Source organism: Eleginops maclovinus, chromosome 16 (assembly GCF_036324505.1).
Source record: "Eleginops maclovinus isolate JMC-PN-2008 ecotype Puerto Natales chromosome 16, JC_Emac_rtc_rv5, whole genome shotgun sequence".
Taxonomy (NCBI): domain Eukaryota; kingdom Metazoa; phylum Chordata; class Actinopteri; order Perciformes; family Eleginopidae; genus Eleginops; species Eleginops maclovinus.
In genome coordinates this window covers 22,963,803-22,990,832 of record NC_086364.1, presented here as the reverse complement: position 1 = coordinate 22,990,832, position 27,030 = coordinate 22,963,803, and the positions used below count along the sequence as shown (strand labels likewise).

Genomic DNA, 27,030 nt, shown 5'->3' with positions numbered 1-27,030 from the left:
TCCCCAAATTCATACATTTTTTATTATTATAATCAAGTTTAAAAAACATTTTTACACATCCAGGAAGAAATCCATGTTTTATATTTTATTAAGTTCCATATACATCAATATTTCTTCAGATGTAATACAAAAAAAGAAAAACAAATCAGGTGAAAATTGGACAATTATAATCATTATTTTTTACAAACAGGGCAGAAACCTTCAGATTTATCGTGCCATCCTTCTGAGTCAGTCGATCCATTTACAATAGCTTATTACTGTTCGATCAGTAGGTCACAGACTTAAAACCAAGCGCCCTACTGCGGCCACGTGTCAGTACAACCGTCTTTCCAAACAAAAAGTGGGAAAAATGCTAATTTAGACACTTGATGCTCAGTAAAACTCAGCTATTGTTCGTCGATATTCAAATTTCTCATTGGAAATGTCGACCACAAGGATGGCCTTTTGTTAAACAAGAAAAAAAAGAATGAGAAAAGACTGAGATCCCAAAAAATAAACATGGATTAAAGAGTCTTTTCTCCGAGGTAAACCGCCTTCTGAAACGCTCCTCAGTACAGTCCCACTGATGAACACAGGTCCAAAAAAAAGGTCCCTTTCAGAGCGTCAAAGGGGACCCTGAACGCAGCACGACACTCCCGTCACACAGTTCAGAAAAAAAGCCATTTTCTTGGCAAGTGCATTTTTTTGTTGTTTGAGAAATGTGCGCTGCTTTTTCTAAGAGGCCGTCGAACACTGTAGCTTGTTGTTATGAGACCTACAGGATGTGGAGAGAGGGGGAGAGTTGAGAGCCCTTCGTGAATTTCTATTTAGTTTCTGCGACAAACAAAACAAAGAGGCTGCAACAGCGGGGAAGCCTGCAGGAGGAAATATCTGGGAATGCCTTTATTCAGGGAGGAGATCTTCCAATCTGAGGTTGTGAAGCGCTTTGTAGTACAGTTTTTAAAATAATACCACCTAAAAATGATTGATTTCATAATTAAAACATTCAAAACACATGACCGCTGTACATGATAAAAAAGTATGTACATTCAAGATCTTAACAACCAGCTCAATCAAACTCAAAGGGGATGTAACATACAAAACTTCTCATAAATATCTCTATATAATAAAATATGCAGCTTTATATATCGGTTTATTTTAATATCCGGTGAGGTGGACAAGTTATCTATGGAACTCAGAAAATAAATACAATAAATGCATTTAAAATCAAGATTAAGACAAGAAAGCTACTGGGGTTTAGGCCGGATTTGAGGAAGTAATGAGAAGAAAGTGGCCCTTGATTGCATTTTCTGACTAAACTGATTACCAAAAATGTGAAATTGCAGGCGTCTACATGAAAGCACATTTGGTGTGTGTGTGTGTGTGTGTGTGTGTGTGTGTGTGTGTGTGTGTGTGTGTGTGTGTAATTTCATTCTTAAATTATGTTTTTTTTTGCTGTCATTTTTTGTTTTATAGAGAGGCCAGCATCCAGTCCAGACTGCAGCTACTTTAAGAATCTGACAATCTGTAAGAAAAGAGAGAATGGGATGGCGTAAATCAAAAAGGCATGCAGCAAAGGTGAACACACACAAATGCAACGTGACACGATACACACACACGAGAGAGACACCGGATCTGTGAAGACGTAATGGGCAGAAAGAGTCCAAATCCAGCCCCTATTTGATCTTTGATTGGACGTTTTACTTGTACTATCTTTATTGCTTAACCAGCTTCTTATGTTAATAAATTATTACTTTTTATATGACTATCATCTAATAAATGGACTTATTTTACATACATATCTTTATTCTAATTGAATCTTTATGGTACAATCTTACTTTCTTTATTTAAATAAATACTTTTATTTTATCTTTTATTCCACGAATATTTTATTTTATTTCTGATGTCTATATTTTTTTTAAGTTCATTTTTTATTGGACATTTTACTTCTAAAGTTATAAAAATATTTACACTTTATTTCATTTATTTTCATTTTAATTTTTTGTCTTTTTACATTTTATTATTGGACCTTTAATTTGAGCTTCATATGTTTATATTATTATTTACTTCTATTTTATTTGAGGTTTTATTGCATATTTGACTTTAACTTGGGCTCCTATCAATATTTTATTTTAATAGATATTTTATTCGAGCTTCTTATATTTATAGATGTTTATATTAAATACCTATTTATCTATATTTATGTTAAATTGGACATCCAACGTCAAGTTCTGTTTAAAAACACAGAAATATATCTGTATTTTTCTCTATTGCACATTTTTACTCCAACATTTTATATCAATATGTATTATAAAGTATTCTGATAAAAAAGAAAATGAGGATCACAAACAGAAGGAATAGGACTAAATATTATTTTGGGAGTTTTGTTACAATTATTATTTTGGTCCTAATGAGTGTCAGCTCTGTTGGGTTACGTCAGCTGAGCCGCAGTGACTCCAGTCTGCAGGTAAAGCTCTTTCTGCTGTGGACCAGTGGGAAACAAAGAGGTGAAAGTGAGTGACTTCATGGAGGGAGAGAGACCCTGATGTTCAGCAGATGTTTACCTGCTGGCTTTGAAGCCTTTGAGCTTCTGAACGAAGAAGGCCTCCAGCACCTCGGCACACTGGAAGAAGGGCGTGTCGTTGGGGTTGTAGTAGCGACAGTTGTCGAAGATTTTGGTCACGTCCGCCACAAACTCCGTGAGCTTGTGGTAGTGTCGCTTCTGCAGACGGGTTTCCATCGTGGAGAAGTCTACGAGGGGACGGAGAAATATGTGATTAACGTTTTTTAATCTGGAGCATTTAGTCCGGAAGAATCGCTGTGATCCAGGTCTTACCCATCGGCTCCTTGATGACGCGGTAATAATCCGGAGCGTCGTGGGGGTCCACCGGGTCCAGGAAAGGCCACGCCATTTTATGAGTCTGTAGAAGTAACAGAAAGATAATCAGGGTCCCAATAATACAAAACCTGGACTGTGAAGTTTACGGTTTACATTTTGTAACGCAGCAATCGCTGTATATCGATTAGACACATTTAAGTCATATAGAATATTTTGCAATCGTTTAGGAAAGCACTTCGGATATCAAGACATCCATTTAGGTATCTAGAAAGTTCCCAAGGCGAGAAATGCCTTTTGGTTGTTTAGTTTTTCGATGCATAATTTAGGATGGTAGCTTTTACGTTACTAAGAATATTGCAAACATTTGACAGGCATGCGCATGAATGTACGTATAAAGGGAGCCACTAGATGTGTTGGGACAGGGGATCTTATTCCCCGTGTGGCGCGACAAAACCCTGCCTCAATGAACCTGAAATAAAGCAAGTTGCATTGATGTTGCAGAGAAAGTCAGCCCCCCCGCCTGACTGCACAACAACACCATTTATTTGTGCAGCCCTATTTTTTGTGCTTCAAAATCTATTTTCTTCTCCTTCCAGTATAAAGAAATCAAAACCAAAAACAGGCCTTATTGTTTCCTTTGTTTTATTTTTGATGTAAAAACATTTAAAACTGTTAAACCATAAAAATAGGATTACATTTGATAATGTTTTCAATATAAATATATACATTTTTGTAGATTTGAAACTAATAATTAGAAAATAAAATGAACATTTGATCCCCTGTGAGTAAAGGCAGCCGGACCGACACCAGTCTCCCGTACCTGTAGCGAGCGCAGGATCCTCTTCAGCCCCTCGTAGTCCTTGTCTGTGAGCGGCGTGAGGACCGTCATGGCGTCCTCGGTGGACTGACACTGCGGACAGACGTACAGGTCGATGTGCGTCGCCTCGCTCTGCAGGATCCCCACGCAGCGCCCGTGATACCAGTTCTGACAGCGGTCGCAGCCGATGTAGAACCTGAGGAGGGGGGGGGGGGAACCACAGGGGGTTAAACACGGAGGAGGAACACGTGACGTCACTACAGGTGTGAGAGGGTACGCACTGTGACTCGTCGTAGGGGGTCCGGCAGATGCAGTACAGTTCCTCGGTGCTCCCCCCCTCCTGACCGCGTTTACAGTCGTCACAGACAAAGTCCTCCAGCTTCTTGGCCTCCTTCTCCGTGATGCCCACACAGGCCCCGTGGAACCAGTTGGAGCACAGGTCGCAGCCGATGTAGAACCTGAGAGGAGGAGAGGGTTAAGGGGGGAGGTCCTCAGATACTTTACTTACGTTAAAGCAGAAACACTAGGGTCTTAAAATACTCCAATACTGGTCAAAGTCTCAAATTAAAGGGCCCCAGTTAGGCTCCTTGGGGTTCTCCCTTCCCTGTAGTGCTATATAGGTTTCAGTACATGTAAATGGTCTGCAGAGGCTCAAATCCCTCTGACAGCGGGTGCATGACTCACTTGGACTCGTCGTAGGCCGTCTTGCAGACACAGTACAGCTTGGGCTCCTTCTTGTGATCCTTGGAGGAGGACGAGGGCTTCTTCTTCTTCTTGTGTTTGTCTCTGTCTTTGTCTCTGTCCGGCTCTTTGTCCTTCTCTTTGTCCCGATGTCTGTCCCTCTCTTTCTCCCTCTCCCTCTCCCCTTCCCGGTCTTTATCTTTATCATCTCTACAGCGTTCCCGATCTTTATCCCGCTCCTTATCCCGATCTTTATCCCGCTCCCGTTTCTTCTCCTTGTCGTGATGCCGGTCCCTGATCCGGTTCCTGTCTTTGTCCCGCTCCTCCTCCCGCTTACGTTTGTGTGACGAAGAGGAGGAGGAGGTGGGCGAGGTGTGTGCGCTGTGGGAGGAATGTGAGGCGTGATGGGAGGAGTGTGAGGAAGTGTGTGAGGCGGCGGCAGCGGCCTTCACTGTGGCCGCCGCCGCCTGAGTGATGGCCGCTCTGGCCTTCTCCTTCTCCTTCTGCAGGCGAGCGATGTCCCGCCTCAGCTCCTCCTGGGAAACACAGGGACATCATGATTGGACCTCCTCTGAGTGCTACTCCTTATTTACTGTTAGAAAGCTCTCTCGTTGATCGCCTACGTTTGAATTTTGATTGTATTCTAGCTTTTTATTGGAGCCTGAGATATGGTTTTCTCTCTGTTCTGTTTGTTTACATTTTGCATACTGGTTTCCATCTCTTCATGGAGTTATTCAGTTCACAAACGGGAGGCTAACTGAAACCTATTTCCCAAATGAAAACAGGTTGTTTCACAGATAAAAAAATACAGAAATGCAATCCACACAGCGCCTTTTCCTCAGCTTCTTATTTCAAGAAATTACGAGGAGAACAGAGTCCCATTTAGTCCCATGAGAAAAAGCGCAGCGTCTTTTTCGACTTGAATTACAATTTTGAGAAGGGCGCTGGCTTGTGTCAATTAATGACTTTATTAATTGTAGGAAAAGCTTGTTTTTGTTTGTCAGACGAAAACTGTCCTCACAAAGACCTAAAGGTTCATTTGAGGCAGCTGATCGGCCGCTGGGACACTGCATGTTGTTGCTTGTGAGGGTGTGACTTTACTCTCCGTATGATGATCCTCCTCCTCGCTGCACGGCTGTCAGACTGAGCGCTGAAGCTCAGCTACAGTGTAACAGTCTATAAAATGTGTTCTAATAGTAGACAAACATTGTCAGACAAAGAGAGTGGACTTTAAATAACAGATATGAGATTAAAGGGGATTATTTGAGCGTGCGCTGACCTGGACTTGCAGCTGCAGGTCCTTGTCCAGCAGAGCCCTCTTCTTCAGGATCTCGGACTTCAGCTGCTCCTTGTGTTTGTACAGCAGCGCCGTCAGCTTGGAGGCATTCTGTTTGGAGCGCTTCTGCTCCACCACCTCCTCCTTCTTCCTCTTCTTGGCCGCCTGCTTCTCGTCCTTCTCGATCTTGTCCAGGATGAACTTCATCACCTGGTTGCACACGATCATCCTGAAAACAAGAGGGGAGGCAGAGGCAACGGGGGTCAGCTGGGGGAGGGAGAATGCTACATTTAAAACACTGGAATGCACACTTTGTTTTACAGTACATCAGACTCTGAGCAATCCAAAGAGTTATGCTTATTATTCCCAAAAGGAATCATAGATTAAACAAATTCAAATACGTTGGGTTTTTGTTGCAGAAAATTAAAACCTGGTGAAAATGTTTGTGAAATAATGCGTGGCGAAATATCTCAACAGGAACCCAGGCCCTATATTTGTGCATGTCCTACATGTATGAGATCTGTGTGTATGCAACACAAGGAAAAGTGTGCAGTTTGTATTTACACATTTTGTATATATTTTTTGACTACTTTTTTAAATCCTAAAATGAGATTTGGTGTGTGTATGCAACACATGGAGACGTCAAATAAAGTATATTGGAGCGAGACCGTAAACCCAACAGGACGTCGGGCGTTTTGAACTTTATGGCGTTTTTGGGTCATTTTAGGGTGCCTCCTCCTACAGATTCCACCAATCGACTTCAAATTTTGTCAGCACTATGCCAACACCCTGAGGATCTGATGCTGCTGTGACTGTAAATGTCCCCGCTGTGGGAGGAGTAGAGGGTGTGTGATTCAGACCTCTGGTTCTCCTCCCTCTCGGCCGCAGCGAGACTCTTCTTCTGCTTCAGCTGCTCCGCCGAGGCGTTCTGCTTCACCGCCGCCTGCAAACACAACCAGTTAGACCAGGCCAATAAAGAGATATTATACCCAATATCAGGATACTACTTTTAATATCGTCTCACATTTTGGATTCTTTTTTTTAATTATTTATATATTTTTCTTTTATAAATGAAACTAATGACGTTTTTTAATCTATTTTCTTTTCCTTACAGTAGGATTAAATCAAACCAAAAAACCTGCTTTTATAGTTCTTATTTTTATGTAAGCATTTTTAAAACTGTTAAACAATAGAAATACGATTATATTATTTAATATTTTAAATACAAATGTTTACTCTTTGTAGATTTTTAAATAATAATTTGAAAATAAAATGAATATCATTTTCCATTTTCTCAAATTTTCTGGCTTTTCTTTGCTTTGACACACTAAGTTATTAAAGGATATTAGTTTCAGTATTTCCTAAAAGTCCAGCCTCAGAACACACACTGTATATTATTGAGCTATCATTTCAATAAATGAGGAATACTGTGATGTTTCCCAGCCTTACTTCCTGTTAATATTCCGTCTCAAATCAAACGTTGTTGATTGAAATTCTGAGTCCCACCTGTTTCTGGACCCCATCCCCCCCCGGGCTGACGGCTTGCAGGTTCTGGTCCTTCGGCTCCCTCTTCCCCTCCTGCTGCTTCTTCTTCTTTGGTTTCTGCTGGATCCTCTGCAGCTCCTGGACGCTGGCCGGCGCCTGGATGGTCACCACGTTCTGGATCTGGTGGGTCTGGATCTGCCCCCCCGTCGCCTGCTGGATCTGGATGGGCAGCTGCAGCTTGATCTGCTGCGGCACGGCGCCGCCCTGCTGCTGGGCCTGGATCTGGGCTTGATCTGAGCCGCCACGTGGGGGGGCAGAGCGGAGAGGAGCTGCACCGGCTGCTGGAGGCCCGGGACCGTGATGAGCTGGTGCCTGATGGGGGACTGGACCTGGACTTGGGTTTGGTTCTGAGACTGGAACTGGACCTGGAGCTTGGCTTGGACCTGGGGCTGGGCTTGGATCTGAATCTGCTGCTGCGGGGTCTGGACCTGGAATTGGGTTTGTACTTGAGTTTGGACCTGGGGTTGCTGCTGCTGGACCTGGAACTGGGTTTGGACTTGTGTTTGGACCTGGGGTTGCTGCAGGGCCTGAGGCTGAACCTGGCTCTGTTGCTGGAACTGGACCTGAACCTGGGGATGGAGCTGGGTCTGGGCCTGAGTCTGGACCTGCTGCTGAGCCTGGGGCTGAAACGAGGCCTGTATCTGTGGGTGGTACTGAGGCTGGACCCTGGTTTGGACCTGGGACTGGTACTGGACCTGAGGCTGGTTTCGCGTTTGAGGCTGGAACTGAACCCGGACCTGGCCGTGGTTCTGGGCTTGTGCTTGGGCCTGAATGTGTTGCACTTGGCCGAACGGCTGGACCTGGATCTGGGCCCGGATCTGGGCCTGGCGCTGGGGGGAGTGTGGAGTCTGGATCTGAGGCTGTGAGGGTCTGACAGTGGTCACTACAGAGGAGACCGGGAGGCCCATGTGGACCTGCACAGCTGAGACCGGGATCTGAGACACCTGCTGCACTGACACCACCGCAGGGAGTCCTGGGGGGGACCCCTGAGGTAGGGAGGGGATGGGGGAGTGTAGGGAGGCTGAGGGGGGGGTCTGAGCTTGAGATGAGGTCGTGGTCCAGACCTGGTGCTGAGCCGCCCGCTGCTCCGTCAGAGCTGCAACAGGAGAGGAGAGAAGCATCAACAAAGAGACCAAAAGCAGAAGGAGGACAAACCGTCGTTAAGAGGGGGGAGAGGTTTTCTACTTCATATTTTTGGGCTTTATCTCAAAAGTGTACGGTTTATATTTACACATTTTATATATTTTATTTTATAACTCATTTTTGTATTTAACTGAATTCTTTAGGTTAAATCTTCTGTACAGTGAAACTTGCGCTGACCAGCTTTAGTGCTGCAGCTTGCAGAGAGGAGTAGCAGGTGTTGCTGAACGGGTCCAATGCGTGACATTGCATCTTCACATTAAACTCATTTATATATATTTTTAATTATTACTACACATTTTATTTTTTGAACAACTTTTCTCCAAAGTTCATTTTTTGTTTTAACAAATTTTATTATTTACTTAAACATTTTTTTTTACTTTCATTTTTTTAATTATTTTAATAAATGTGTTCATTTATTTTCTCCAAATGTTCTTTCATTTTGTTTTAAAACATCTTAGTGCTTTTTTATATTTGATATTATTTATTTCCTAGATTTAGCATTTATTCAAAATATTTTCTTCAGTTTTTATTTTTATAAGTTTTCCATTCTATTGACACGTGTTGTATTCCGTATATTATTGGATGCATGTTCCTTACCTGGCACTGAAGGTGTTGTAGCGGTGGCGGTGACGGGGGTGACGACAGCGTTGGCCACAGCAGCATGAAGAGGAACGTGAGGGGGGCCCTGGATCTGAGTCAGAGCTCTCCCCGGGGAGGGGACAGAGACCTGGGTGGAGACCACACCTATCACTGGGGAGGAGACGGGGGCGAGAGCCGAGGTCGGGACTCTGACGGGGGAGGGGAGGGAGGCGGACGCTGGGATCTGAACCAAGTTTGTAGATGCAGCCATTTGGGGGGAGGTTTTGACTGAGGTGGGGGCTAAAGAAGGGGCGGGGCTTAACACATGTGTCTGGATTTGAGGTGCAAGGACAGGAAGTGAAACAGGGGTTTGTGCAGGGAAACCCCCCGGGGTGAGGCTGGAGACATGTGTAGGGGTTTGAGTCATCGCTGCGGAGGGAACAGGGGGTTTTACATGTGGGAGGGAAGTGGGTGAGGATATCTGAGATTGTGCTGCCACTTTGGTCTGCATGGGGGCCAAACTCGGCATTTGCATCGTGACAGGAAGAGGGGCGACCATTTTTGTTTGTGTCAGGGAGGAGGGGGTAGTCTGGACTTGTGCGGGGGCTCTGGTTTGAGTCGGCATTTGAGGGGTCGTAGTGGGTGAGGAGGGGGATGACGAAGGGGTAACGGGGGTGAAGAGGAAGCGCTGGACCTGGCCGTTGGGCATGGCTGCCTGCATGAGCTGCTGCCCCGGGCTGGGGACGACCGTCACCCCCTGGGGGAGGATCTGCAGCTGACCCTGGGTCTGACCCTGACCCTGGATCACCACCGTCAGACCTGGGTTCCCCCCCTGCAGGAGAGAGGACAGTGATGCATTACACTGAGAGCACAGACAGAAAACAAATAAAACAAACAAGTAGAGCAAATAAAAGAGTAAACAAATAAATAAATAATAAATCAATCAAATAAAAATAATAATAATAATAATAACAACAACAACAACAACAACAACAACAACAACAACAAAAATAATAATAATAATAATAATAATAATAAAAATAATAAAAATAATAAAAATAATAATAAAAATAATAATAAAATAATAAAATAATAATAATAATAATAATAACAATAATAACAATAATAATAATAATAATAACAATAATAATAATACATAAATAAATGGCAGTGGTAGTAGAAGCAGGGGGGACTAAGATGGGTTACGGGTCCAAGGCTATGATGAAGATGCAGTAGACGTGTTCCTCACCTGAGCGCCCTGCGTCAGCTGCATGAGCTGAGCCATGGTGAGCTTCACCTGACCCTGCTGGGGTCTGCTGGGCGTGGGCGTGGCTGCAGGGGTCTGGGGGGCCGCATGAGGTGATGGTGCAGGGGCTCTCTGAGGCGTCTGCAGGGGGGTAGAACCAGAACCTGTCTGTGTAGTCGTCTGCTGAGGCAGGCCTGGAGGAGAGAGAGGGTTTTATTATTTGTAACAACTGGAGTCCATTCATTCCTTTCAGGCATCTCCCTTGTTCAAGGAACTACAGCACGGTCACATGACTTCACGTCACCACCGCTAAGCTAAAGGAGGCTAATGTTGGGCTATAAAGGAACTACAGCACGGTCACATGACTTCACGTCACCACCGCTAAGCTAAAGGGGCTAATGTTGAAACTGCAGCACGGTCTTGCATTAAACATTGAGGAGTAAATACAAAACTATGTGTAACAAGGTGTCAGGCATGAGCCACTCAGACATTCATTTGCTAATGGATATTACACAGGTAGACAGATCACCTTGTTGAGTCAACGCTGGACACCTGACCATCGCTGCGCCCACAGAGGTAGCCGGGGTGGGTGTGGTGCTGGATTGGATTTGGCCTACTGTTGTGACGGTCTGAAACACACACAAACAAAAAGATTAAATCATCATTCATTGTGCTTTATATTTCCCTCAACAGAGTAACAACTAAAAAGGACTTGGAGATAGACACAGACCTGCTGCGGGGGGGTGGTGGTGTTGGAGGCTCTGAGGTTCATGTTTCCAGTGGTTGGATGTAACGTGCTGTAGGTCCTCAGGTTAGCAGGGGGACCGGAGGGGAAGATACCTAGGACCTTCTGCTGGACTACACCTGTGGATAAGCAACATTTACTAAGTGAAAGAAGCAGATATGCATCGGGGGATACAGGTGGAGGATGCACAGAAGCAGCGGGGCATGCACTGTGTGAGGGGGAGAGCACGGAAGCAACTCAAGAAGCTTCAGTTCATCAGAGAACTCGTTTATACACAAACAGGCGGAAAAAAGACAGCGACCTGTTCACGATTGAGAAAATTAAAAAATCCATCCATGCTCAGTGCCACTAAAGTGGTGCAGGAATGAGTCCTAAATCCAGATTTGACTCAGCATTTGAGCACTTCCTGTTCCCTCACCTGGAAGTCAATGGTTTTCTGAATGTGTTTTTGGATGTTGGCCCTAAATAAGGTCTAAGGTATTTACGTTTTGTTCTACAATATAAAATACGTCAATAAATACCCCACTGGAAGATTTGAAAACATGTCTAAATGAGACGACTAAACGTCATCACACCCAACATTAGCCTCCTTTAGCTTAGCGGTGGAGACGTGAAGTCATGTGACCGTGCTGTAGTTCCTTTATAGCCCAACATTAGCCGCCTTTAGCTTAGCGGTGGTGACGTGAAGTCATGTGACCATGCTGTAGTTCCTTCATAGCCCAACATTAGCCTCCTTTAGCTTAGCGGTGGAGACGTGAAGTCATGTGACCATGCTGTAGTTGCTTTATAGCCCAACGTTAGCTTTTCACTTCAGAAATCAGAGAGCTGATATGTGGAGATTATTCTGCTGAACTAAACCTGTAAGCATCATAAACGTTTGTTTCAGAGATTATTTTCTGCAATAATCCAAAATCACATGGATTAATCCAATTGGCTCTAATGGAGGGAACCAGGGAGCTGCTGCCTTCAAGGTCAAATTGAATACATCCTCCCTGCACCACTCGATAGATTTCTCCCACAACCCTTTTCCATCCATTCTGGCTAGTGTTAGCACAAACCAGCGGAAATGGATGCCCCCTCGTACTCCGTACCTCCTTGAGTGGTGGGCATGTTGAGCGTGACAATCTTGCTGTTAGCGGGGAGCGGGAGTTTGGCGGCGAGCATCGGGCCCGCCACCGTCATAGAGAAGCTTTGTTCTGAGGTGGTGGTGATGCTGCTGGCTGCAGGGGAGGCTGCAACACACAGCAAGCCCCCTGCTGTCAGGCTAACCCACCAGAGCCAGGGTCCGGCTGTGGTGTCCACAGTGTGGTAAGGGGCTAATATTTGGTATATATTTGGGATCACTCCTTTGCCATATGTTGAAATTCCAATGACAGGCTTTATGTTTCGTTTACATTACATTTATGCAAGTTAGCTGCTTATAAATCACCTCTGGAGCAATTTGAGGTTCATTACCTTGCCCATTTTGACTGGGGATCGAACCCTGATTGGTGGACGTCCCTCCGAGGCCACAGCTAATATAGGATATAAAGGACTCCAATTGAAGATGCAGGTTTAACAGGATTGAAAGTGGACACCACTAGCCGGAAAGCTTTAATGGCAAGTCAATCATATTAACCGATGTGAAAAATGGACAAAGTAAATGAATAAATGGAAATGGAGGATGCAAATGAAATCTATGATGTATATTCACGTCTATTTTTTAATATTTGGAGGCTGGAGCCTGGGTGTACTTCAGAAAGATGAGTCGTAGTTAGATGAAACATGTCACCTTGTCTTTTAAATGCAAGCTGAATCCACCCACGACTGCGAATAATTAACTACAGACAGGGAAACCACGCCGTCATTAAACCCAATGTTGTATCAAGGTATAATATATCAGGAGCAAAACGCAGCTGTTACTCAGAGCCTCTGGAGCAGTGTCTGTTCGGGGACTTGAACCGCTGACCATCTGGTTCCCAAGCAAAGACCTAACAGACTAAGCTACTGCCTCCCCAAGAAGTGAAGATGGAAAAGGGATCCCAACGACTAACAATCTGATCATGTGACAGACTAGTGCTTCTAACGAGACATGATGGGTGAGACGATGATCTGATGTCAATTAAGATCCTCTAATTGCTCCTCATCCTCCCGCCGTCTCACCTGAGCTGCTGTTGTTCTGGCCCTGCTTCACCCAGGAGGCGAAGGACTGGTGGAAGTTCTTGTCCTGCTGGAAGGAAACCGGAGAGCCCAGCTTGGTGGCGAGAACCATCTTCGTCCCAGAGGTCACCTGACCCCCCAGCCTGTGGATGGTGGACGCCGGGGTGCTGGGGGAGGGGCAGGGTGAGGAAGAAGAGGGAGGCGTGGCAGGGGTTCCTGGTCTCTGCTGCTCCAGACGCTTCTGTAACAAAATGATGAAACATTTAGGAAATATATGAAAGAGAAAGAAGGGAACAGAAATATAAAGGAAAGGATTAGGAAAGGAATCCAAAGGGATAGGAAAGGAAGATGAAGGAACAGAAAAAGGAGTATAAAGTAAAAGGAAATCCAGAAGAATTGTGTGTGTGTGTGTGTGTGCGTGCCCACCTGCTGTGCAGCCAGTCTGGCCTGTTTCAGCTGGTTCTCCAGATGAGCTTTGACCTCCTCGGCCGTCTTCAGGGTGCTGCCGCTCTTAGAGGAGTCGATGCCCTGAGACTTCTCCCTCTCCAGCCTGGAGCCGGGACATAGAGATCAGAGCTCCATCAGGATGAATCAGAGTTACAAACCTGAACGGGAGGACTGAAGCAGCAGTTCCTCGTTTCCTCACCTCTCAGCGAAAGCCCTGATCTCCCACAGCTCCATTTCCTCCTCAGGGACCCAGGTCTCCACGGCCACAGGACCAGTAGGCTTTGCTGGTTCATGCTTCTTCGGTCTCAGGGCGCTGGAGCGAAGACCCTTCCTCTGGGGAGTGGGGGTTTCTATTCATGGGATAAGAGAGAGACAGACTTCATTAATTCACTCTCCAGTAATTAATGTTAGCAGGAGATCCCTTTAACTTTATTTTGCATTTGATTCCTCCACAGTTTCTGGTTTTAAGACGTCACCTTTGGGGGTGTCTCTGTTTCCGAGCGGACAGATGATCTTCCTGACGCAGTACTCCGAGCGGATCCCGTACGGCCCCACGTCTCTACGCTTGATGATCTCTGTGGTGGTGATGTCCGTCTCCGTGGTCTCTGTGGGGGAGACAACATATCAGCATTAATCCTCATTAATACAGAGGAAAGGAAAGGAATCTAAAGGAAAGGAAACTAAAGGGGAAGGAATCTAAAGGGATAGGAAAGGAATCTAAAGGGGAAGGAATCTAAAGGGATAGGAAAGATAGGAAAGGAATCTAAAGGGATAGGAAAGATAGGAAAGGAATCTAAAGGGGAAGGAAAGGAACTAGAAAAAGTTCTCCTCACCCTTGCGAGTCGTCCCTACAGCTGCAGACGGCTTCACGGCCATGTCGTCCCAGCGGAGGCAGCTCCACAGCAGCCGGAGCATCAGACTGACCCCGGCCAGAGAGCGCACTGTCTGCAGACGGTACCTGAAGAGGGGGGGGGGGGTAGAAATAGAGATGCTGATCTTAATTTGTAATTGTGAGAAAGAAGTACTGAGTTATAGAAAAAACAGACATGCAAAGACACTTCAATAGCTTCATCATGTGACTCTGTGCTACGAACCTCCACGTGATCCCGAAGGTGGGTCGAGGCGAGGGGTAGGGCCAGATATCCAGGGCGGGCTTGGCGTTGTAGTTGAAGATGGGCACCTCCCTGATGCCCGCTCTCCTCGCCATCCTCTTCAGGTCGTCGTTGGGCAGAATGAAGATGCTCTTCTTGCTGCTCTTGGTGACGAACTTGCGGTAGGACGGCAGTGCTGTACCCGAGCGTGCCTTCCTGGACTTGTAGAACCGCAGGAGGCTGACCCGGCCTTTGGTGGAGTACTCTTTACTGATCGTCATGGAGCTGCAAGTGGACGTTGGAAGTTTGGTTTTCTGTGGGACGGCGGCCCGGGAGGAGACTGCGGGACTTCCTGTTTGAGATGTCAGGTCTGTGTTCGGGGCGTCTGTGGTGGTGGTGGTCTTCAAACCTTCAGAACTTTTACTATTCAGGAGAGAAGGGGTGGAGGATGGAGGCTTAGCAGGCTCGCTATCCAACGCCAAGGAGTCTCCTTTGTCCGCCACGTGGTTCTCCAGTTTCGGGACCTTCAGAGGAGGCAGGTGACAGACGTCGGACGCGAGGTTCCCGTTCATCAGAGACTTGACGGGCTCTTTCTGAGGCTCGCTGTGGGCCGGTTCTGAGTTGTTTTCTGCAGGAACGCCTCCCTCAGTCTTCCCGTTCACCTGCACTTGCTCCACCTCCATGCTCTGTGCACCGCCTTGCTCCACCTCCTCGAACCCACGTTTCTTAGCGTTCTCTCCCGGCTTCTTCTCCATTGCGTCCGATATGCAGTTGTTTTTCCCGCTGGGCTCGGTGCTCGGCGGCGGTCCTCCGTTCACCTCTCTGTGCACGGCGTTCACCTCTGTCTGTTTGACCTCCACGTCTGGTTTGATCTGCTCCTGCTCAAAGTCGAGCTTCTTCACCACGTTGTCTTTCACAGGAACGCCTTCCTCCTTCTCTTTTTTGACGCACGGGGTGACGGCCGGCTGCTGTTTCCCTAACGTCGATCCCTCTGACTTAACTCCAGGCTTCATGGCGGCTATTTTTGCCAGAAGCGCCGCCTGCTTCATTCGCTCCAGCCTCTGCTTCTCCTCCAGGGTGAACTGTTTGACCCGGCGCTCCAAAAGCCCGTCCAGTTTGGAGGGCTTCACCTTCTTCTTGTAAGCTGTCCTCAGCTGGAAGCCTTCGCTGACGTTCACAACGTCGGAAAAAAGCTTCGATGTGGCGGCGTCTTCCTTCTTGGGTTCAACTTTCTGGATCGGTTCTTCCCTCAGAGGCTGCGAGGAAGGGGAGGAAGGGTCGACCTCCATTTTCTCCTCTTCTTTCTGCTTCTCTTCTACAGTTTTTAACCCCTCCTCCTCTGCAGGTTTGTCTTCCTCTTTGGAGATCTGAGGTTTGTCCTCTGATGACGCAGTGATGGACGCTGGTTCACTGACGCCCTCCGATGTGTTTTGAGTCGTCTCAGTTTCAGTCGGCTTTTTCTGCTTATTCGTGCAAGCTGCTGCATTCTCCTTCCTCATTTTAGCTATAAACACAGTGAGAGAAATCACAATGCTAGCCAGAATCAAAGATGCAATTTATAGAAATGTTGCTGGTCTAGCTCTTACCCTCCAGGTCTTTGCGGTAGTTGACGTTTGTGTTGCCGGGCAGCTTTGGGACGAACCTCGGCACATGAGTTTTACTGACCCAACTCCATCCACCGTACCCCGTCACTCTGTACTCCTCACCCTTCTGCTTCCACACCTTTACAGGAAAACACACAAGTGACGAACAGAATGAGGACGCGTTTAGATAAAGAACCACAATAACACAACTGCAACACTATTGAGATATTCCCTAGGACTAGTTCTGCAGTTGCTAGGGGGTTCTTGGATGGATAAATAGCTAAAAAAGAGAGCTGGAAGTAGTTGATAAATTGTAGAAATAGTGAGCTAAACACTCAACAGCTAGCTTAACGCAATGACTACATAGATGAAATGATTAGTTTAATGTAAGATTTGATACTTTATTGTGAGCCAAATTAGTTAGCTAAAGTAATGCATCGTGAACCTCACTGCGGGGTTACGTCTGACAGCTCCTAGATGCTGCAGCTCCTCCTCTGGTGCAGCAGGAGGAGCAGCAGGGCCGACGGGTGTGTTGTTATTGTACCTGGTGCTTGATGGGGATGGTGTACTTCACCCAGGTGGCCTGTTGCAACGTCTCCTCGTCCTCCAGCTTCTTCTCTCGCTTCTTCACCTTCTCCTTGTCCTCCCGCTCCATGGAGGTCATGCGATGCAGCCTGAAGCGAGACACACGGTACAATATGTTGACCATGATGCATGTCCGGTCCACAACAGGTTGAAGGAATCATTGCACAAGTGACTCAGAGGATCAGTTGTTTACCTCGTGTGTCCCAGAGAGTCTTTCCACACCGGCAGCATCACCACTGGTTTGATGGCACACTCCAGTATAGCCAGAGCCAGAGCGAACTCCCTGGCCTTGCTGCACATCTGCACTGCTTTGTTCCAGTTGGTCCTGGAAAACCAGAGCAAAGAAACAGTGTGAAACTTATTACTTTTGGACTCCTAAAGGAGTATTTTTAGGTTCAAGATGTGGAACCATGGCTGGATACAGAGGGATGTAGTCTGACACATAACCCCCCCCATTAAAACCACAACTTGATGTTTTAAAACTTCAGGTTTTGAACAAATTGAACAAACGACATGTCATAAAGGGAGCCTTAGAGGTGCTGATTGGCAGAATTGATTACCTTTGGATAAAAATTGCAATCCCAGCCGCCAGTAAGCATTTACTGGGGTCTCAAAATCAACTGAGCATCTTCTCTAAAACTAACCACAATTTTGACAAGATATCCTGCTGCATTTCACAGTATTCCAACACCTGGATAGTCACTAAGAAGTGTGTAAAAGCCCCCATTCTTAACCTCAAAGGGGTATCAACAGTGGTTGATGTGTCAGAATTAGTGACATTGAAATTCAAAATCAATATTTAAATTACGCACAACTTTTTCCTGTTTTGCACGCTGTGTTTCTGCACAGTTGCAAATAAAAGAAAGGCTTTATACATCTAAAGACCTAGGTTTCAGTGGTTGCCTTGTAGGATTGTTTAAAACTTCTAAACTTTATACAACTCCAGAGCATTGTGAGTCCCAAAGTCAACAATTCCTTCCTGAGTTGTACCTGTGTGAGGCCCAGTTGGGGTGCATGAAGGGCCCGGGGACGCTGGTCTCCAGCTGGATGATGGTGAGGCGCAGCGTGGACACGGTCAGGCTCCGGGACCCGTAGATGGATCCGTTCCACTTGAACTCGGAGGTGGTGGTGAGGCTGAACTTGTGGGACAGGTGGCGCCTCTTGTCGTGGTCCTCGCGGTGCTGGTGTTTGTTCAGAGCCAGGACGTTGGTGCTGAACTGGTTGTGGTACACTCTGTACTTCCCCTCCTGACCCAGCTTGAACAGGTTGTTTATGTTCACAGACAATTCCCTTTTTAAGAAGCTGAGACGGGAGGAGTCACCATCGAAATGAACCGGAGACGACTGAAACAGGAGAGGACACATTAGAGAACGAGACGCGAGTTTTTTCTATAGCTGCACAAATTAAATCTCAAATCAAAATCAGGTTTTTAGGATTTGTACCCTTTATGTCCGGCACCTTTCAGAACTACAAAAAGCACTTCTTTATTAAAATGTATTCATAGAATTATTTCAAATATTTAAAGCAGTATTTTTAAAAAGCGGGATCTTTTTATTCTTTAATTCCTCTTTAAAATATTACATTTCATAACTATAACTAATACTTGTATCATTGTTACTATTATGGCTATGCAAACGTATTGAAGTGTATTTATTATAATTTAAGCGATGTCACGTTATCTGTTTCAACATTTTGTCGTCAGTATTGTTGATTTTGTGCAAAACGAATAAAGACTAAGGTTAAAAATGTGATACTGTGTGATAAAACTGCGGCTAGAGATTCGACAAACTGTGATAATGCAAACCTTTAATGAGTACGGACATTTGATTTAAAGAGAGGCTGCTTTCAAAATATCCCTTTAATGAATCAATGATAAAGGAGTAAATGCAAAGTTCATTCTCACATAAAGAACTTAAATACAATCTGCTGGATGCTATGAACACATGTTGTCACTATATCCTTTTCTTTATTTAAAAAAGAATCCTGAGAAGTAAAACCACTGCAGCTTGAGACCCACCTCTTTGCTGCCTGTGGTTGTTTGGTGGTTGGTTTCCTCTGCTGCTGGTTTCCCCACACTGCTGTTCACCTTGCCGTTGTACTCGTCTGTCAGAAAGCAGAGGACACAAATTCAGCGAACCGAGGGACAAACAACACGAGTCCATCTACTCTTCGCCGGTGTTTACCCGTCCCGTCCTGGCTGGTGAACGAGGACCTGGAGGTGCGATCAGCCAGGTCCGGCTGCTCCGGTTTCCTGAGGCTGGAAACATGTCCGCCGCCGCTCGCCTCGGGTTCAGACGACTGCTGCAGCGGCTGGTGAGGATCTTCTTTACTAGACTCGGCTTTAGCATCCTCACCTACAAAGGAACACATGTCAGAAAGACTCAGTGCAGGCTTAAAGCAAATGTAAGGGATGCAAAGAGTGAAACATATGAGCAACATAGACTACAGCCATGTCTCAATTCAGATAATTCCCATAGTACTCTGCATGTCGTGCACTCAGAATACCTGGACACCTGTAATTTAGACCCTGTTGTCTCAAATCATTACACACTGCTCGACAAACCCAATCAAATTAACCGTGGCTTGTTTTTTGCACCTACTGTAGAGGCATGTGTATTAAATACAGAAAACACACATGTATAACGATGTTTAACCGTATAGACCATATATAGAGTGAATTTTGCACTTATGACCTCAAAATGTTGAACAGAAGTACTTAAATCGAGACACGGCACGTGCAGAATTCACCCAAAAACTATGAAATGCTCGAAATACCAGACCCTGTATAATCTAACACCAGGTCTCAAAATGTGACTTTAGCATGAGACACACTGAAGCGGGCCATTAGGTGCTTCATTAGCTCGGCCTGTAAAAACTTGGACAGGAAAGGCTGCACTAATCCGAAACAAGCTGTGCACTTGTTGCAGAGTTTCAGGGGAGAGCGTCCTGCATGTAGAGCAGCTCTTTGTGGACGAGGGAGCAGGTGGGGCGGAGAGCCTTTTGTCCGAGCGGCAGGAACCCAGACAAACGCTCGTAAAACCCAGCTGAGAATAAGGAGCAGCTGCCAGGGACACCAACCAGCTCGCCCGAAGCGTGTGTTTTTAAAGACAGTGAGAGCCGGAGACGACATGTATAAGAAGATCTGTCCACCAGAGAAAGGAAGCTTTAAGGAAAGGAGAACATATCTTCTTGATATTTATTTGAGGTTTTCTAAAGAGAGGCTGTGAAAGTACACTGATTCTAGAGGAGATCAGTCCGGTGTTGCATGAAAGGAAAGACCTTTAATGTTTTGATTTCAAAGAAAGGAGTAAAACATGTAAGAAAGCCATGATTTTTTTAACCAGAATCCAGTACCTGTTCCCTCCTGCTTCGCAAGTGAAGAGGGTTCCCCTTCCTCCTGACTCGTGCTGTTAGCAGGCTGCGTCCCCTCAGCTCCGGGGTTAGCTCCGGGGTTAGATACAGAGACGCTGCTCTCCTCTGCAGCTTCAGAGTCTTTGTGCTCTCTGTGGTCGAGCTGCGAGGAGACGTCAGCTGTCTGCTCCGTCGTCATTGAGGACCCCCTCTCTGCTTCCTGCTTTGCTTCCTCCGCTCGCGTCTTCGCCTCCTGAGCTTCCTGCCGGATCTTCAGACGCTCCGTGATCACGTCTAAGAAAAGAAAAGAGGGACAAGCAAAGTGTTTCATTTGAATGCATGTAAATGGTCTGGAGCAACAGCCTGGTTAGTTTAGTCTGAGTTATGAATAAAGACGCTCCATATTTGTTACTTATCAGAGTAAAAGCATTCAAAGTATAAGTCTTTGAATTAGTAAACATCACAGTGTCTTTAAATCATCAGAATGAGAATCAGCTTACACATTTCTTTTTATCCCTAATAAAATTCTGTTATATATATATATATATAATACAGATTTCCATTCTATGGCAGCTTTACATAAAAAATGTGTGTTATTCCATTTACACCAGATCGCCCAGACCTAATGTGAGCTTGGTTTTAGTAAATATAAAGTCCACAGCTCAGAAAAATTAATCCACATCCTCACAGAAACAAGATGGGGCAGATTTCCTTTCCTCAGAAGGACAAAATCTCCAGATCTTATCTCCCCTAGGTTCAGTTTTCACTAAGACACAAAGAGCTGTGTCCCATAAACGAATAAAGACATGTGAGCCCTGGGCTGCAGCCTCTACCGCATAAAAACACCTAGAAACCACGTAGGATGGAAAGAGAAAGAAGAACTGCAATGGCTTTAACACATCTCTTGCTTTTAGAGCTACAGAATAACTTCTCTAGTTTCTGACAGGATGCCAGAGACCCCCCCCCCCCCCATCTAATAAAACACATAACCATGGGGTCTTTCTGAGGCGGTTTGGTGACAGACAGCAACAGGAAAACTGTAACGGAGACAGATATGTCATCCTGTCAAACACTAACGGAAAGTGCTGGCGATGAGGAATCAAAAGATCTCTGAACACCCCGACTCCTTTCGGGGGCGATGAGGAGTGGGTACTGTCTGAGAAACAGTGAAACAGGAAGAGACATCAGCGGCTAACATGTGAGAGTTAGCCGTTAGCGTAGCACCTTTGCAGGAGGGGAGGAAGTATGTCATCTAAAGCTGACATGCATACATAGATAGAATTACTTTATGGAACCCAATTTGGGAGCATTTTTCGTTGCAGCATAAAAACAAGGCAATGTGATTACAATAAAATACAATAACATTTAAACAATACACATTAAGGACATATAAACCAAAACTAAATATGAAGCAGGATGTTGCACAATACGTGTGAAAGGAGTGGAATATTAAATGGAATAAAGATATAATGTGCAGCACGGTTTAGGTCCAGTTATCACAGTGACGCTATGGAGCAGAGCGTTATCTGCCAGCCAGAGGTGAATTGTTATTTCCAGAATGTAACCCTGCAGGACACTGACGCGTACGAGGGATGCACCGATGCATTGGGTATAAAAAAAAGGACACAAACATTAACTTAGGGGACTTGAATCGTTAGCCGGGTGTGTTTAGTTTTCTTTGCAGTTTTATTTCCGTCTGTTGTGAAAAGTGAGCGCAGTCTCTGCTCATCTTTATTCTTCATGCCCGAATAAATGCATGAATTAAAAGCGAGTTTACTATTCAATCGTTTACAGAGTGAATGGCATTTCAATGCTATCAAACACGTCTTATTATCATGAAAACATGACCGGTAATAACAGGTCATAAGAAAGTTACATCATGGTACTTCAAATCTGTGGGAACTGTAAAGCAGCTGAAGAGACGTTTTAGGAGTTTGTGCTCCTTCAGAGTTAGTGTGATAAAAGGACGAAAGGCTTGTTTTTGTTCTTGAAAATGAAGATCAAATTTTCCCTGATCAGCTTTTAAATGCATTTGGAAAAACATGGGGCCCACTTTTCCAATTTCTTAAGAGGATACATTTCCCTGACATCATGTCGCAGATCAGGATGAAACTGAAAGATTTGAAACTATTTTTTTGTGTAATGAAGATGTTATATTTCGTACCGTTGACAGCGGTGAGGTAGGCTTTGTTGTTCCCGCGGGCTTTGTTGGTGAGGTCCTCCTGTGATGTCCATGTGAGCGTGGACCTCCTCCTTCATCTCCTCCAGGGTGGCGTGGAGCTCGACCTCCCAGTACTGCTGGTCCAGGCTCTCCATCAGGTCCTCCAGCTGCTTCCTGCTGCTGTAGTACCAGATCCTCTTCTTCTCATGCTCCCCGTCCTCCTCACTTGTGGGGGGGGGGGGGGTCAATATCGGTCAATATTAGACTATTCTGCTCAAAGTGTGTGGGACTTTAGACTTTGCAGACCATTTACATGCACAAAAACCTATAGAACACCAGAAATCTAAACAGGGCCTCTTTAAAAAGGTAATTCTGGTGCAGACACTTACACAACAATCCTCCTGTTCAGGAACCAGTACTTCCTCTGGTGGCGGTCATATCCGATGGGCTCCTGTCTGATATACGGTCGGTTCTTCTGCGCCTCCGTCACGCTGTCGGTGACCCCCGGCACTTTATGAGCGACGCAGATCTCGCACTGCCACTCGTCCTCCGGTACCTCCACCAGCGGGGGTTTCACACACTCCAGGTGGTAGACGGCTGAGCAGGTCTCGCAGCACAGCAGGTCCCCGAGCCGGTGACACACTCTGCAGTGGTCGTCGTACAGCATGCTGCCGTCGGACATCAGCTCCTCGCGGGCGATGTTGGTGGTCAGAAACTGATCCACCAAGAACTGCAACACCTTGACTTTACTCTCAAGCGGACCATAAGGATACTCATCCACTTCCTGATAGGGCAGCACGTGATGGTACTCCCGGTCGCTCTCGCAGTACGCCCGCAGAACCTCCGGCCACGTCATGCCGTCGATAAAATACAGGGTGGAGTTTGTGCTGTCTTTGAGGTCAGCCGGGCCAAACGTGGTATTGGAGGTGTCTTCTTCACGTAGGATGACCTTCAAGAGGGCGATATGAGTCTCTGCGATTAAAGTGCACTGCTCCTGACCCACCAGCGCCGCACAGAAGTCCTCGAAGCGAAACGGGGAGAGACGCAGCACCGTGCTGAAGTTACGTAGCACCTCGTAGATGGAGGTGGCGTTGAGAAGTTCAGCGCAGGGAACCAGGAGATCCTCGGAGGAGTCGGGAAGCTTGAGAAGAGGGATCTCCTTCTCCTCCAGGATAGGGGTGCGAGGTCGAGGCCGGACTTTTCTCTTCCCTGTAGGAGACAGAAATTGTGTTAGGGAAACATACTTAGCTTTGATCGATAGGCTGGAGCACAGCTGAGATGGTCACATTACATTTATTAAGTCAATATAATGGGAAGTTAGATCTTTTCTATATCACATTGCTTCATAAATCGGAAATGAATGCACAATAAAATTCTATTCTTACTTCTTTTTAATCAAGGATGAAGACACTAAGTTTTCCTTCTGCCTTTTATTTAAATCAAATCATTTTCATTTCTACACCGCACTGTACATTTTACCAATGTACTTTATACCTGCCTTACACTACATCTGGTTTTTAAATGGTATTATCTTGGCCTTTAATCACAGTTTTTAACTGAACTGTTTTAGAGCACTATATTAATTATTTGTTGTATAGCCCTTCGAATGGATAAACTTGCCTTGCTCTCATGTAGACTCATTTGGCAATAACCATCTTTTTCTACACCAATATGCCAATGAAGAAACGGTGCATCATTTCTAAATGTAGTTTAATTCATGTTTTTAAATCAAGCCTACAGGTGCAGCTAGATTGCTATTTCAGTCAAAGAGACAGCATTAAGTTAGCTAGCCAGCTCTTATATTTCTTTCGTTAGCTTCAGTGAGAGACTACACCGTCTTCTTCACGGTATTATTGCGTTTAGCTTTAATAAGTACGTACAGTTATCTTAATGAACCATCAGACTTCATATTGACAGTATGCAGCATGAGCTAACTGTGAAAGCTAACATTATCTAGGCAGCTATTATCTTTTGATTCATTAGCTTCAAATCAGAAACTACAATTTCTTCTTCACTTGTTACGAAAAGGTTTGCGAGTAACTATAAGTACGTGAAGTGTGAATTATATAAACACATTTGTATTATTACCTGCAAGACTTCCTATTGACAGTTAGCAGCATGAGCTCACTGTACATGCTAACATTAGCTAATTGCTAGCTATTGTCTTTCGACTAATTAGCTTCAAATCAGAAACTACAATTTATTCCCCACTCGTTACAAATAGTTTTGCATGTTGATATAAGCACAGGTAAACACGTTATGATTATCTAACTGTCAGAGTTCGTATTTACATTATAGTGTATGAGCTTACTGTACATGCTAACATTAGCCACGTAGCCATTATCCTTCTATGAATTAACTTCAAATAAAAAACTACAATTTCTTCTTCACCTTTTAACCATATTGCATGTTCATGTAAGGACCTAAAGTTATAATTATCCAATTATCGGAGTTCATATAGACAGAAGGCAGAATGAGCTAACTGTACAAGCTAACGTTAGCAGGCTAGGGCTAAGTTAACAACTTCAACTATTTTGAGTAGTAGGTATGCACAGTTATTTTAATGCTATAATATGTGTGAAGTATGCAAAAAAATAGTGCTTTTAGACAGTTGTGGAGACACAGCTGAGCCGGTATCACAGCTACAGATCTGATCCACCTGCAGCAGCTTTGCTGAGCTGCGGCCTGTTTGCATACAGTCTCCATTTTGAACAATAACCACACTGCTTCCTGAGCAAAAACAACAACATGCAGCCTTTTGGGATGCAATTCCCAAACAACGAAGACACTTTTCTTGCATTACTGTGAAATAATCACCTTTATATGAAACACCTACACTGTTCTAAATGTCCCAACATGTTGTATTATGTCTCAACACCTTAATATGATACCTATGTCTCTAGGTTAGCTGCTCCTCATTTTTAGCCATGGATGTGTACTTATTTGCTCTATTTGGTTTCCATTGTTACTAATGTGTGCTTTACTTGTCTTTATTTAGCTTTGTAAATGAGCTTATTCTTCATTATTGCATGCCTTTTTTTTTTACCTGCTATGTTATCTGTAAATAGCTGTGCAATGTATACTTCCACTGTTACTACTACCTGGCTGCTCTCACACTGCTTTATACCTGCTACTCTTGTTACTGGTACTTCTTGTTGTCCACCTTCATGTGTATTTTTGTAAATTGTAATATGTGTGATTTCATATTTTATGTATGCCTCTTAATCAATATTGTGCTATTTTTGGCTCTTTACTTTTTCTGTGGGATTAATAAAGGAATTGTTATTCTGATCACCCTGCTTCAGTGCATATTTAACCCCACTTTAGTCACATATTTACCCGGAGTGCTTGCATGTGTGCTCTGACTCCTGAAGCTACTTTCCGTGCAGAAACTTCCACCATCCTCCTCTTCATCTTCCTCCTCCAGGCAGTCAGACTCGTCTTTCAGGGCCTCATCTTCCTCAGACTGGGGCTCCTCCACCTCCTCCTCTTCGGATCTCAGACTCACAGCATCGTCGTCTTCATCACTCTCATGGTCGTCGTACACCACGGTTTTGCAGACCGGGGTTCGCCTCCCTCCTCGGCCCCGACTTCTGCCACCTCTTCCCCGGCCCCGTGTTGTCGTCCCCGACCTACCCCCTCCTCTCCGCCTCTTAGGGCTCTCTCTTGCGGGGCTCTCTGCCTCCTCATCCCCGCTGTGGTTGTCTCCTCTCACCCGAGGCTTTATGTTCCTCCGCGGCCGCAAACCTCGCGTTGCAGCCGGGGAAGAATCCTCTGCTTGGAGAGGTTTGGGCGGCCTGCCTCTTTTCCCTCTCATGGTGGAATAATTACTCCTATTTTTGCAGGGTTTTTAGCCTCCAAATGCGTCCCTGCAGATGCGTCTCAGCGGGTTTCGGCGGGCGCAGTTTTCACCCCCCGGTTCGGAGGGTTTGTTTACGGGTGTTTGACGCAGAGAATGTGAGCCCGGTTCCCCGTTTCGTTTCTCCTAAAGAGCCGCCATCTTTCTTCTTCTCTCTTCTCTCTGAACAAACAGCAGGCTCTCACTACACGTGTCACGTGGTTTCTCCTCAGTGGCAACAATGAGCGACATGAGGATTTACTCGCAATTAGTTTCATTTACTGCATTTTAATGATAGATATGGGGTCAACGAGAGGGTGACTCTATAATGAAACACACATAGAGGGAGAACAGATATTTAAACGGGCTTTTACAATTTTAGGCAATGCAATGGGGGGGATCAGTTTGAGGTCAATGTAGATAATCACCAAAATGGGAGAATCAAGAAAATATGTCAAGGATTTTTCACTGATTTTTACTGAAGTTACTGATCAGTATATACATGATTTTTGGTCATTTTATACTGAGCTACGTTTGTTTTAGTTTTATTGTTTAGCTCATAACAATACACAATACTTTATTTAGCCTTTTATGATTTTTTAAGGCGCAAATACACATTTCTTAACACGTTTTTAATACTCCCCCCCCTTTTTATCAATTATTTAAATAAAAATGTACCCTTTAAAATGGTAATGGGGGCAAAATCAGCCCTTTCAGAAAGTCCCCAGCCTTCCCAGTGTTCCCAATGCAAATGACTCAAGTTATAGATGTTAACAAGGCATTGCACATGAGTTAAACAAATGACATGTATAAAACAAACATAAATAGTCATAGTCAATAGTTAATATACAGAGTAAGTTACTCTTTAATAGACCATACATTATACAAGTGTGCAAAGTAGTTGCACTTTACACATTTAAATACAATGAGATATATTTGTATATTAAAATCTGCTTAGCAAATGTGACTTAAGGAGTGTTTAACT

General features: G+C 45.0%; 1 protein-coding gene across 1 annotated transcript; it reads right to left on the bottom strand.

Annotated features, from left to right (window-relative positions):
- Positions 1-3: 3 nt before the first annotated feature.
- LOC134878225 (nucleosome-remodeling factor subunit BPTF-like) lies at positions 4-26,207 on the bottom strand. The gene is given in 31 exon segments (XM_063904121.1): positions 4-754; positions 2,544-2,730; positions 2,816-2,900; positions 3,639-3,831; positions 3,917-4,093; positions 4,320-4,852; positions 5,596-5,821; positions 6,453-6,535; positions 7,099-7,365; positions 7,368-8,233; positions 8,878-9,691; positions 10,109-10,299; positions 10,635-10,734; positions 10,836-10,969; positions 12,993-13,230; positions 13,416-13,539; positions 13,636-13,786; positions 13,913-14,041; positions 14,270-14,394; positions 14,531-16,031; positions 16,114-16,249; positions 16,655-16,784; positions 16,889-17,020; positions 17,686-18,038; positions 18,713-18,798; positions 18,879-19,049; positions 20,050-20,340; positions 22,211-22,268; positions 22,270-22,432; positions 22,597-23,416; positions 25,547-26,207. Coding segments are annotated over 31 exon segments (8,982 nt in total). The 5' UTR covers positions 26,025-26,207; the 3' UTR covers positions 4-714.
- Between the last annotated feature and the right edge of the window lie 823 nt (positions 26,208-27,030).